At 42.7% G+C, this 13,680-nt stretch overlaps 1 protein-coding gene across 1 annotated transcript in view; it reads left to right on the forward strand.

Moving 5' to 3' along the window:
* Nucleotides 1-5,327: 5,327 nt before the first annotated feature.
* FBXW4 (F-box and WD repeat domain containing 4) overlaps nt 5,328-13,680 on the forward strand; it is a 104,553-nt gene continuing 96,200 nt past the window's right edge. The window contains exon 1 of the mRNA XM_006880009.1: nt 5,328-6,181. Within this exon, the coding sequence (XP_006880071.1) occupies nt 5,394-6,181 (788 nt within the window). The 5' untranslated portion in view covers nt 5,328-5,393. The remainder of the gene's footprint in view (nt 6,182-13,680) is intronic.

Raw genomic sequence — 13,680 nt, forward strand, 5'->3', positions numbered from 1 at the left:
TTCAGGGCCTTTTAAAATTTTCTGCTATTAATAGTGAAGGTATATAGTTCAGAATACAAGCTTTGAAATGTGACTAACTGAATTTGATACCTGTCCAACCACATGTGACCATAGGTCTAATACTAATAGTATCTTCCTCATGGAGTTGTGAATGGAATCAGTGAAACAAGGAAAGGTTTATGATAATGATTGCTGTACAGTAACTGCTGGATTAAATGTAAGATATTATTTAGAGGCATAACAGTGAACATCTGAGACAATTTTTAAAATACTGTCTATCAGTCACACAATAATCTCTTTTTCACTCATCTGAGAATAATACATCTGTTGGAGTGGGATCAATACATCATGCTTGGAAGGGTGGAGGGACAGCGCAGGAGAAGACGACCCAGGATGTGATAGATTGACTCAGTGACTGGAAAATGGGATTAGGTCTGTTGGAGACCGTAAGATTGGTTCAGGATAGGTCAAGGTTCAGAGCTAATGAACATAGGCTCACTATGAATCATAGGTGACTTGATGGCACATAACAACAACAACAAATCTGCCTATTTCTAAAGTTAAAGGCTGGGCTTTTGGGGTCTGGCATGTTGGGTGTAAGAACAGACACAGTCTGAGATTCCGCCATATGTGTTTATAAGGATGATTAGAATACAGCAAGACTAGACTTTTTTCCCCCCTGAATCATAGCCATAGATGCTGTAATACCTTTTTTTCTTTTAGAGTTCATTGATTTTTGTAAAGGTGAGACATACTTTTCATTTTTATAAATTAAGAATGACAAAGTAGAAGGTAAAATCCCACAATTCTATCACCTAGAAAGAACCACAAAAACCTCCCTTAGCATATGTACAGCAGCATTTTTGAACTGGGGTGTTAGTAAAGAACCCTGAATATACCATGGGCTGCCAAAAGGACAAACAAATCTGTTTTGCAAGAAGTGCATTTGGAGTATTCCTTAGAAGTGATGATGGCAAAGGAAAGGCTTGTTTTCACATAGTTTGGGCATGTTGTCAGGAGGAGTTGCTAGTCCCTGGAGAAAGGCATCATGGTTTGGGCAGTAAAGCATCAGTGAAAAAAGAGGAAGATCCTCAATGAGGTGGATTGACATAGTGACTCAAGTTAAACCCAGGTACAAAGAATCAACTTTATTTTGTGTAAAAGAAAAGTTACAAAGTAGTCAAATGATAAGAAATTACAAATCTGCAAGTCCAATACAAATCTGAACACAAAATGCAGGAACCATATCTAGACTCATCTATTTTCCTTCCAAAATGACTCATATTGCATAAATGTAACAACATCAATAAATACTGAATTGATGTTGGCAACACCTCAGTTTGCAGGGTTCCTATTTTAATAATCTTCTAACAGTATGATACCTGTGAATAAATATATTTCTTTATAACAATCCCTAAGAGATGGTTCAAGTTCATTTGCTGTACTAATATGTATCAAATGCTGCTTTTAATAAGTAACACCAGTGACTGGAGCTCAGAAATCTTTCTTCACAAAGCCTTTGTTGTATAGCTTTTCTTAGGGTAGGGAGGGGGAAGGTAAAGGTATTTTTTTTGTAACAGGATTTGACCTGTAACTATTATTGAGAATTTTCTTAGAGGAGTTCAAAGCATTTTACAGGGATCATAGCATTTATCCCTCGAAAGTAAGGCAGGGGCATTAGCTTCAGTACAGACTGAGAACACTAAAAGGCCAAGATAGGTGGGATTTTTTGTTGTTGTTTTGCTAAGATCAAAAAGTAATTTTAAAGCAAAGCCAGGTTCCGGTCTGACCTTGTTATATGATGCTTCTGTAGCACCGTAATGAAAAATAAAGGCTTTCCCAGGCCTCTTCTCAGCTATGTTACATGCTTAGTACTTTCCAGAATTGATTTCCTACTCATTCCTACTTCTGAAATGCAGGTATTAGGATATAAATAGAAATGAGAACCCCCAAATCCCTTGTATCTGGTCTTTGGGCATAAGTATACATGTCTTAACTTTGGAATAGAGGAAAACATCTTCCTGCTCCACTTCTAATTTATTTAGATCAAAAGAAAAAGAATGTGAACCACAAATCTAAGGCACGTGTACAATTTAGAACCCTAGTTGCTATAATGCTACAACCTGCTAGTTGAACTGCTTGGCTGGCTTAGTGGTAAGGGATTTTGCTGCCAAAGCAAAGGTACATGGTTCATATTCACCAGCTGTTCTGTAGGAGAAAAACTGGTATGGATTGCATCTCAACACCAAGAAAACAAAGGGCCAACAGTCAACATTATGATAGATGGAGAAACGATTGAAGCTGTCAAAGATTTCATCTTCTTTAGCTCAACCCTTGGTACCAGTGGTTAGGAAATCAGGAGAGGTATTGCATTGGGCAAGTCGGATGTCAGAAACCTCTCCAGAGTGCTGAAGAGCAATGACGTAAATTTGAAGACTAAAGTGAGCTTAATTCAGGCCATGGTCTTTTCAGTCACCTGCTATGCTTCAGAGAGTTGGAAATGAATAAGGATGACAGAAGAAATTTTTGAAATGGGGTACGGACTGGCAAGAGAATAAACAGATTTGTCTTGGAGAAGTACGGCTGGAGTGTTCCTTGGAGGCAATGATGGTAAGGCTTCATCTTTCATATTTTGGACATGTAGCTAGGCAAGGCTAGTCATGCTTGGAAGGATAGGAGAGGAAGACCCCAATGAGATAGACTGACATGGTAAATTCACAATGGGCTTGAGTGTTTCGGAGATGGTTAGGATGGCACAGGATAGGGTATGGTTCAGGTTGGCTGTTCACAGGGTTGCTCTGAGTTGTACTCGACTTGACGGCACCTAACAACAACAACAACATCATCATCATGTTACAACAAGTGGCCTCAAGTATTACACTACTAACAGCAGTTTGAGGACTAAGGTTAACCTGATGGTCTTTTCAGTAACTTGCTATATATGCATCTGAGAGCTGGACAATGACTAAACATGGCAGAATAATAGATGCCTTTGCATTGTGTTGGAGAAGAGTCCTTAAGATCCTATGGACCGCCAAAAGAACAACCAGGTGTGTCTTGGAGAAGGTGTAGCCAGAGTGATCCTTTAAGGCACAGATAATGAAGCTTCTTCTCACATACTTGGGGCATGTTGCTAGAAGAGGCATACCCCACCAGGTGGGCTGACACAGTGACTGCAGCAATGGGCTTGAGTGTGTCAGAGATTGTGAGGATGGCACAGGATAGGACAGGGTTCTGATCCATTGTTCATAGGGTCACTATGAGTGGTACTTGATTTGATGGCACCTAACAACAGCAGTCTCAATTGACCAGATGCTCTGCAGGAGAAAGATGGGTAGTCTTCTCCCATAAAGATGTATAGCCTGGCTCCTGAGAGTTGCCAGGAGTCCAAACAACTAGAAGGCAGTGGGTAGTTTTTTTTTGTTAACTGCTACATTAAAACTTAATCAGCCCAATATACATGATCACATCAATATGTAATAAATGCAAGATATTAATAAGTGTTTGTTATTATTGTGTTATTAAGAGCTGTTGAGTTGTGGATAACTCATAGTGACCCTATGAACGAAAGACCTGAACACTTATATAACTTTCATCGTTTCTCCACATTCACAGGGTTTTCAGAGACAAGCTATTTTGGAAGTGGATGCCACTCCTGCTTCTAAGTTTATTTTAATCAGGGAGTTCCACCAAACACTGTCCACCATGGGTAACCATTATCACATTTCATACTTCAGTGTCACAGTGTTTAGCATCACAGCAACCACGAGCTATCTCTGTACAGCAAATGGACATACCAGTGTTATTCCACTTAGAAGAATGTCTGATCAAAAACAATTAAAACTAGGCCTGAGGTCAGCAGATTAAAATCACCTACCTTTGGCTTGGTAGTATCACTTTATATCCAATAGGCCAACAGAGCTCTCTCCTTGTTGTTGTTAAGTGCCCTCAAGTCATAGAGGACCCATTGCAACCCTATGAATGAAAGACCTGAACACTTACCTTTTAAGAAAATGTTTACAGTCTCCTGTGTATTTTATGTTTATAGCTATTGTTTTTGTAGACCATTGAGTCAGAACCAACCCACAGCTGACCCTCCAGCAGGTTTTCAGAGGCAGTTAATCACACAGTAGGAGACTGCCCATCCTTCTCCTGCAGAGCAGCTGTGTTTTTTGGATTGCAGCACAGCATTTTGCAGCTAGGCAGAGATAGATCTCAGCATATTTAAAATACTCAAAAGCTGTATGTGGCTAGTTGGAACCTTATTGGACAATGTTTCTGATAGTTTCCTTAGCTCTCTACTTCACACTGGTGCCCGAATCAATAGGATTGGCGGTGTGGATTAGAAATCCTGGATGACCATGTAGAATCAGCTTGCACCTGCATGGATGGTGAGAAGTTACAGGCGTTGGCACCACAACAAGATGGTGGTGAAGTTTGCACTGCTAACCCAAAGGCTGCGGCCTTCTGAGGTTAGAATCCACCAGCATCTCTGCAGAATAAAGATGGGCAATTACCTCCCCTTCTGAGTTACATCCTCAGAAACCCAATGGGAGGTCCTTACGAGTGGGGACAGTGAATGAGCGAGCATTTCATGATACACGCCTGCTTTGGGAGGTATGCAGTTGTTGTTATGTGCCTTGGGTCAGAACTCACTTATAGCTACCCCTCCAGTAGCTTTCAGAGGTTGTAAATTGCATGTGAGGAGACTGCCTGCCCATGCACTTCTCTTCTGTGGAGCAGCTCGTGGGTTCTAACCACATGCTTTTGGGTTGGCAGCGCAGCGCAACTCCTTATCCAGTAAGGCACCAGAGTTCCTTATTCGAGAGTTACGGACTGAGAAAGTAGAAGACTGCAGAATATGTCTAAAGTACAAGTTCATTAACAGGGTCATGATTCATACCCTGTATAGGATCCAGGGAGCATCATCTACAAAGTTCCAGGGCAGCAGTTTTGTGGCACTTGTATATGGAGACAGGACGTATCATCTGAGGAAGACAAGGGCTCCTAGAAAAGAGAACTCTTCACAGCTGACCCCTCAGCGGCCTTTCAGTGGTTGTAAATCCCACAGGAAGAGACTGCTCATCTTTCTCCAGCAAAGCAGTTGATGGATTTGAACCTCTTGCCTTTCCCACTAGGCCACCAGAGCTCCCTCTCAGGGTAGAGGATTGTGGGACAAGGCAGTTCAAACAAGGAGCTTCTTGAGGGCAGGTGCGCCCACTTGTTTCTTGAAGGCGGAGTCTCATAGCCTCCAGCAAGCTGGATGAATGAATGCGTGTGCTTACACTATCCGCTCCGTGGCCTAGACCCGCACCCTAGGCGGGTCCAAGGCTGCGGGTGTGAGGGGCGGGCCCCGGCCCCGGCCCGTGCCGTCCCATGTGACCCGGCCCGATATGGTGTCGCCTCCTCTTGAGGCGGCAGCGGCGGCGGCTCGGGATCAGCTCCGCGCTGGGCCCGCCCCGCGGCCGCTCATGGGCAGCCAGGGCTGCTCGGGGCCCCCTGGGAACGGAGGGCCCGGCGAGGGCGAGAGCGGGGAGGCGAAGGAGCCGCAGGAAGGGAGGGTCGTGAGGGGGAAGCGGAGGAAGGGGAAGGGAAAAGCGGGCATAGGGCAAGGCGGAAGAGGAAGCGGGGCGGAAGGGAAGTCGGGGCCCCAGAAGGCGAAGGAGGCAGAAGGGCCGGGGGCCGAGGCAGGGGCCGGGGCAGGGCCAGGAGAGGAGGAAGAGCCAGGCGGAAGCGAGGAGGAAGGGGCGAGAAGGACCAGAAAAGGCGAAGCGGGGAGCGCAGGAGAGGGGAAGGGAGCAAAAGGGAGAGAATACGAGAAGGAGGCGGAAAGGAGAGTCAGGAGTGGGCATCGGGAGGATGGGCGGCCGGGGAGAGCACAGGGACAAGGGAGTCACGCATGGGGCGGCAGTGAAGGGCCAGGGGCAGCCATGGCGGCCGCGGGGGCCGAGGAGGATGCGGTGGCTCAGGAGTCACCCAGCCGCCCCGCCTCGGGGCCTGCGCTCTGGCGCCTGCCGGAGGAGCTGCTGCTGCTCGTCTGCTCCTACCTGGACATGCAGGCCCTTGGCCGCCTGGCCCAGGTGTGCCGCTGGCTGCGGCGCTTCACCAGCTGCGACCTGCTCTGGCGCCGGATAGCCCGGGCCTCACTCAACTCCGGCTTCGCGCGGCTCGGCACCGACCTGTAAGCGCCCGCTCTGCCGCCCGCTCCCCACCCCGGGCCGGCCCGCGTCCCGGGAAAGGGCGGGGCGCTGCGGCCTGGTGGGCCCGGGCCCGTGTCGCGCCGGAATTACAGGGCCAGCCCAGCCCTTTCGAGCACCCTCGGGGATCCCAGTGCCTCCCCTTCCCGAGGTTCCCTTCTGGGGGATCCTCCCGAGAGCATCCCGCTGTCAGCACCCTCCCCCGTGGGCGGCTCCTCACTTTGACCCTCTTAAGCACGTCTTTCAGCTTTGTAACTGTGTCTTTAGCAAACATTGACTGGCTAGGCTGGGCTGAGGTTCCTTCATGCTTTGCACGCCTCTTCTATCAGGTCAAGGACTTGAGTCCACTGCGTGAGCTATCAGAATGGTTCATATGGACATTCATCTTCCCCGCCCGTTGCCAAAGATTGTTAGACTTCAGGGCTCAGATGAAATTGGAATATGGATTAAAGTGATGTCTGAAGTAGCCAGAGGGCTCTTGGTCCAAGCATCAACCATAGATGATGACTCAATACAGGTGAAACTACACTCAAAAAGATGTCGGTGGCTGGATTAGAAATAGGCTGTATACAGAGGGATAGTACTGTACTGCAGTTTGACGTGTTTTTTTTATAGGATCTGACACTTGTGAACGGGAATTTGGCTTAATCTACTTAAACAGCGAAACAGGACCAGAAGAAAGACAAACTGGAGTTGGAGGCAAAGCTTTCGGAAACAAACCTCCTCTTGTCCAATTGTGGTTTAAAAAAAAGATTAATACAATATAACATTAAGTTTTTTAAAGATAATTTCATCTTTAGATAGCTTTATTCACTTTTAAAAATTACTTTCCAGTTGCACACTTCCCCCTTCATAATTATTAATTTACAGTAAGATGGGTTATACCTTAATAAGATTTTTAAAATTTCACTTAATATCAAATTTTTTTAATTACAAAACTTTTGTTATGTCCAGCTTATGCTATTATAGCTGTCAGTGAAAAGAATAGCACATTTTTGGTAATAGATATGTTGATATATAATTCATACACTGTACATAGTCTTTTAAAATTCTTTAGAATTCTCAAGCTTGAAATTATTAGACCAAAGATTGTACAGTCCAAAAGATAACAAGTTACCAAAGCCCCAGGAAAGGATTCTTAAACTGATTTAATGTGAGAATATTTACCATCTTTGCTACTTTATTGTTGTTAGGTGCCCTATGGGAACAAACTCATAACTGATCCACCAGTGGAGTTTCAGAGGCAATGAATCCTCTAGAAGGATTTCAGCTGGTGGATTTAAACCATGTGCCTTTGGGTTGTCAGTACAAATTCCTTAAGCAATAGGCTACCAGAGCTCCCTTTTGTGACTTTAGTGGGCATACAATGAGATCTCAATTTTGTGGTAACATGCACTGACCAGGATATATTTTTTAGTCTTTCATCAATTACTATTAGACTTTGATGGTTTTCTTATACATTTGAAATTCTTGTGCATCATGGGTATTGTCAGCTTTGTTGCATTTTCCCTCCTAGTCCTTTAAGTTTTTTTGTTTATTCTATAGAAGTTTTAGGAAGATGGTAGCCTAGTGATAATAAACTGTGCTGCAATCCCAAAGGCACACCGTTTGAATCTGTCAGCTGCTCCATGGAAGAAAGATGGAAAGTCCGTGATTTACTGCCTCAGAAAACCTGCTGGAGAGTCAGCTTTGACCTGATGGCACACATTAACATACACATAGAAGTTTTAAAACATTAATGTATTAGAATCTACTAATCCTTACCCCTCTTAAAGCTAAGAAATATGTAATTCTTCCACAAATCTGATAAATCTCTTGGTTTTAGCACTGCCTTTTTTATCATTTTAGTTTTAAAGAAATATACTTTATAATTTGATCAGCAGTACTTTTGTTTTGGTGCAGGTGGCTACCCAGTCATGGCTGTTCTTTTTATTAAATACAAGGTTTCTGTCTGTTTAGGAAAGCTTACTTCAACAGAGAATAAAACTCACTCATTGCCATCAAATAGCTGTTCCCCATTGGGTTCCGAGGCTGTAAATTACATGGTAGGAGATTGCCTGTCTTTCTCCCAAGGAGCTGCTAGGGGATTCAAACCACAGAGATGTGTGATTTTGAGGTTACAGATACAGAATGATCTCTCTCCTCCCTCTTCCTCTCCCTCCCCCATCCTCCCTTCTTTCCTCTCACTCCTTCCCACTCCCTCCTTCTTTTTCTCGTTCCCTCTCCCTTTCCCTCTCTCCCTCCTTCCCTCTCTCTCCCCCTTTCCTTCTCCCTCACTGTCCCCTTTCCTGCCTCCCTCCCCCCTGTCTAAAAAAGATCATTCTTCTTAGAGGGTCAATGAGAAAAAGAGGAAGATCCTTAATGAAAATGGATTAACACAGTTCCTGCAACAGTGGGCTCAACCATAGCGTTGTTGGTGAGCACAGGAAGGACCAGGCAACATTTAATTTTGTTGTCCATAGGATCACTATGAACCAACTTACTTCAGTGGCATTTTATAACAACAACATGTTTATCTGCTTCTCTATTTTGTCCATATTTTTCTGTTTTTATACTATGATAATTATGATAGAGTTTAATATCTGTCAGGGATTATCCTTGTTGAATTTTTATGTGTGTGCTACGTCACCACTCCTACTTTAGGGGGTGCTGGAGAGAAAGGAGTATATGTGTTTAAAAGTTTTATAATTTCCACTATAAAGTTTCCACATATTTGTAATGACAGTTATTCTTAGTATTTGTGAATACTTTATAAGCTTTGTTTTTTACTGTGAATGTCATTTCCTTTCCAGTATGCTTTCTAGATAAGTATCATCAATATTTTAAAGGTCTTTTGTAAATACTGAACCTAATAATTTTGCTTGAATATCTAGTATGGCTTTATTGTTGTTAATGGTTCTCAAAGAGTTTTGGGGCATGCATTCTTGCCATCTAACAAAAATCTTTTCCTTGCTTATAAGAAAGGAGCCCTGATTATTATGTAGTCAGTTAAGTGTTGGCCAGCTCACTGGAAGGTCAGCAGTTTGGATCCACCGGATGCCTCTTGCTGAGAGTTACTTACAGCTTTGGAAACCCAAGGAATAGTCACCAGGAATTAGAACTGACTGGATGACAGTGAGGTTTTTTGGTGGGTTTTATTTTCTTTTAAGAGAAGGTCTTTCAAAGAATTTAGCAGTTGACTTGTAAGAGAAAAAACAAATCAACCCTGAAAGCCATTGCTGACCCTCCAGCAGGTTTGCAAGAGGCCATAAGTTGTACAGGAGATGTCCCATCTTTGACCAGGAGCTGCTGGTGGATTTGAACCATCAGACAGTTGCCGCCTTTGGGTTAGCAACACAACCCCTTTAGACCACACCACAACTCTGTAAGAGAAATTAGCTAAAATGACAGAAACCCAGGCAGACCAGTCCAGTTTGGCTTCTATCTTTGCTCTTACAGATAGTGGATTATGAATGAAAGACTTGTTTTTGTATTTTAAGTACTTTGAGACTGTGGAGTGATGTTACAACTTTTAAAATTTTTTTTATTTTTTAGCCTTATGTGTTTTGATTCCTAGGCCTGTGTCTGAGGATGAGGTGTCTACAGGTTTCTAGGGAAGTTGTTTTACCAGAGCACTCGATAAAGAGCAAGGTCACTGCTCTTGTTTTCTGGGTTAAAGGAAGAAGTTATGCATGTTCCAGCAGGTGGAAGAGTGTTTGCAGTGTAGTCTGTTTCTGGACAGCTGCAAAGACATGATAAGCCAATAACAGGCAGTTGTCATCCTCAGTGGGAGAATACTCGCATCCCAGTCTTCCCAGGGTGTCAGGGAGCCTCGAACCAAAGTACAGTGATGGTTTATGTGGTCATAGAATAGTGACAGGGTTATGATTAGTGCTTTGAGATAATTAACTGGACTGAGCTACAGGGATAGGTTTTTGTTCATTTTTTTTTTTTAAGGTATAGGTTTTATAAGAATAACACAAAACTTCCTTTTATCTGAAACAGTCTAATTGGATCCAAGATTTATCACCTGTGAAAACTGGAATTAACATAACTCAGTAAAATGAGGCTTAAATGTACTAGTATAAAATAGTGCTAGCCCACTGTTTAGCACATAGTGAGCACTTCATCACCTGTTGCAAAACAGGGCTTTTGAATGGCATGGCTTCTCCAGCCAGTCTGTGTAGCAAAAGTTAGGATGACTTGAGTTGATGATGCTGCTGAAAGAGAGGAGAAATCACACACACACTGCCTAGTTTCTCCTACCTGTCCTGAATGTTTTTGGAAACAACAGCAGAATCTGTGGGCTTGCTGTTCTGTACTCCGTTCTGAGGAGCCTCTTGATGCTCAGAAACACAAACTGCTGAGGTTTACTGACCTTCCGGCCCAGGGCAAGCCCTATTCAGTTTGTTCCTAACTGATCATAGCTTTGTTAAGTAAGATGAACTGCTTTCTTCCTTGTGATTTGTTAATGGTCTTATACTTGTGCTTGAAGGCATTTTGGCCACTTTAAAACCACAAACAAATAATTTGCTTCCCTTTAGGCCTCTTGCCCAAACAGTGGACACTGGTATGCTGAGCTTCCCGCCCCCCTCCCCTCTCAAGGCAGCACAAAGATGGTTTGAGTCTGTCATTTGGTTTCAAATCAGTTTTGTTTGAAGGTTTTATGAAACCTGGGAGAGTAGAAACATCTTGAATATAATAATAAAAATGAAGGAAATGTTTCATATAGCAATCTTTTAAGTTTTCCCTTAAGAGTAGGAAGAAACAAACCTAGTTCAGTCTACAAGAACAAAGAAGTGAAATTTAACTCCATCAGTTTATAACATGAGCTGACTGTAAGAAGTAGACAGAGTGGCAGGTGGAAGGGCAGAGGTTTTGTCTGCAAATTCAGATACTGACAATGGAAAAGGGCAAAGAAGGGAAAGAAGAAAGTTTATGTGTCTAGAAACCTCTGGGGTCTTTATTTTCTTTGTTTTTAATACACATTTGCCAATATTATGTTAAATGACTCTTAATTGATTCTCTTCCTCCCAAATTAAATTCTCTGTGTTTTCAAGTTGAATTTCATTTTAACTATCCTTTTGGACAGTACCTGGATGCTCTTGAGCATTAGCCTGTGATAGGTTTGCCGAGAATTAACGATAGGTGTTTAGGGAGCAAGGCTCCTGAGGGGTTTGCCCTGGCATGCAGGTTCATTCCTCTGCCGAGGCGCTGTAGGCTTGGAACTCTTTGAGGCTGGGGGGGACTGGGGTATCTATTTCAGTGATGATTAACATCCAGAGTGGTGAGATAGACACAGATAAGCAGAGTGTGTTTGTTTGTTTTAAAATGATTGCGCTTAAGAGCATTTGGGGGGGGGGGGGCTCAGAAAGCATAAAGTTTCCTTTCCTAACTGAATGGAAGAGGTATTACTAACTGGTTACATTTAAGGCCTAATATGTTAGAAAACAATTAGCAACTTAAAGTAGCTTTGGCTTTCTCCTTCACGTTGCTGCCTTACATAAGAAGCAGCATTGTTATGTGTTCCACAGTTTAAGAGTTTTTTCTATATGGATGTATTTATTGTCTTCAGCCATTTTGGAATGAATGGTATTATTTTTAGTGGTTTATGTGAGTTAATAAAAATAGGGTTCAGTTTACATGTTTAAAATAAATAAAACAATACCCCTGTGGAAACAGGAAATGGCTGAGTGCAGTTAATCTACAAATGCAAACTGGAAAAATGGAAGACACCACTTCTTCTAAGACTATGAGAATATGAAAATAGTTTATGTCCTTTCCCGTCTTGCAAAACTTGAATGGTAAGGGGGAGAGTTTCCTAGATTTGAAGGCAACCACATGGACAAACCAGTGCTCACAGTCTGCAAGATGATCTTTACCTTTCATGTAATTTCATGTTAAAATGAAATCCCTGAGACTATTTCAGTACTCTGTATTTTGAACTTTCTGTTCTCAGCACCTTTGATCTTAGGTGAAAGGATGGTACTTAGAATCAAGCTCATGATGAAGTTTTTTGGGAAGTATACAGGTATTTGAAAAACATTTTTTAGTATTTTTATACAGAACTCTGTGACAGTTTAACCTTAACTCTGGGTTGACCCTAGCATTGGGTTAGCTTTTGATCCTGACTCATAGCCATAGAGAACTCTGGCAGCTTAATGGTAAGGAATTATGCTGTCAATGCAAAGGTATGCAGTTTGAATCCACCAGCCATTCTGTGGGAGAAAGATGAGCAGTCTCTTCCTACGTGATACACTGCCTCTGAAAACCCACTGGAGGGTCAGCTATGGGTCATTTCTGACTTGACGGTACATAACAACAACACAGCCATAGAAGAGGGAGGGAATTCTTTTTGAGGCCAAGCTCCGATAAATTTTGAAAATCATGATTCAAACTTTTTTAAGAATAGAGAATATAGCTGTTGAGTTTTTAATTAAGGTTGACATACTTCACTTTGATTTACATAAACAGAATTTTTTTTTAAACCTAAACATCAGAATTACTCTGAGATATATTGGCTTTCAAATGAGGTTGAGGAACCAAAGGTTTGCTTACTCGTTAGAATTGTTGGTCAGCAGTCTTACTCAGATTTGAGCAGGATTCAAATGGAACTCCAGCTGCAATGAATAGAAGCAGGTTAATTGTGGTAATTTAGGTTATGTTTATGAATCCTGAATCATGTGAATGCTCAAGCCCTATATCCAAAACCAAGTGGGAGGCTATCTGGAGAAAGAATTGACCTCTTGTTAAATGTTTGACTGTCTTGTTTCAGTTTTGAGTCAGTTCTTCATTGTGTCCAGACCGTCCACATCGCCCTCCCTGGAAGTTCGGGCCACCCAATGGGCCTCTGTGCCTGTTGCTCTTTAGCCCACAATTAATTGCCAGCACATTCTTTCTTTTTTTGGTATTTGACATGAGCTCAAATTGCTGAGAAAAGTGACAACTGTGAAATGAAGACAGGGCTTAGAGACACCTTGAAAAATACATGCAAAGGTCCCTAAATGACAAGAGCAGACTGCCAGGCTCTTTCAAAACATCACCACGTCTGTTGACTTTCCATTCCTTGTTCACAGCACAAAATTGGAGGTCAAAGAATCATAGGAGTTAGAGATGGAAAAGACATTTGAGGTCAGCCAGTTCATCCCTCCACCTTCTCCTGCCTCTAATTCCAAATCATTCCTTACATTATATTTTCTTCCCCAGATCTTGTACAGTTTTCACGGTCTTCACTCAGCCGTGGCTGTCACTTTTAGAGAATGATGCTGGAGGCTCTATCCAGTTTGTCCTTAGCACCGAGAGGTACTGCCTTTAGCCCCAGTTGACACTCATGAACTTCTTTGTTGGTGGTCTCAGCTGAGAGGCTGAAGGCTAACTGTATGTTTCCCTATTGCCTGGTAATGGCAATAAACAGAGTTTAGTGTGTGATGATACTGGGGAAGGACCGAGTCCATTGTAGCCATTGATGAATTTGTTCCCAGATTTTTGTTTTTCAAGGCTGTGT

This window comes from Elephantulus edwardii, unplaced genomic scaffold (assembly GCF_000299155.1).
Source record: "Elephantulus edwardii isolate Elephantulus edwardi_28Jun2011 unplaced genomic scaffold, EleEdw1.0 scaffold00006, whole genome shotgun sequence".
NCBI classification, from domain to species: Eukaryota; Metazoa; Chordata; class Mammalia; order Macroscelidea; family Macroscelididae; genus Elephantulus; species Elephantulus edwardii.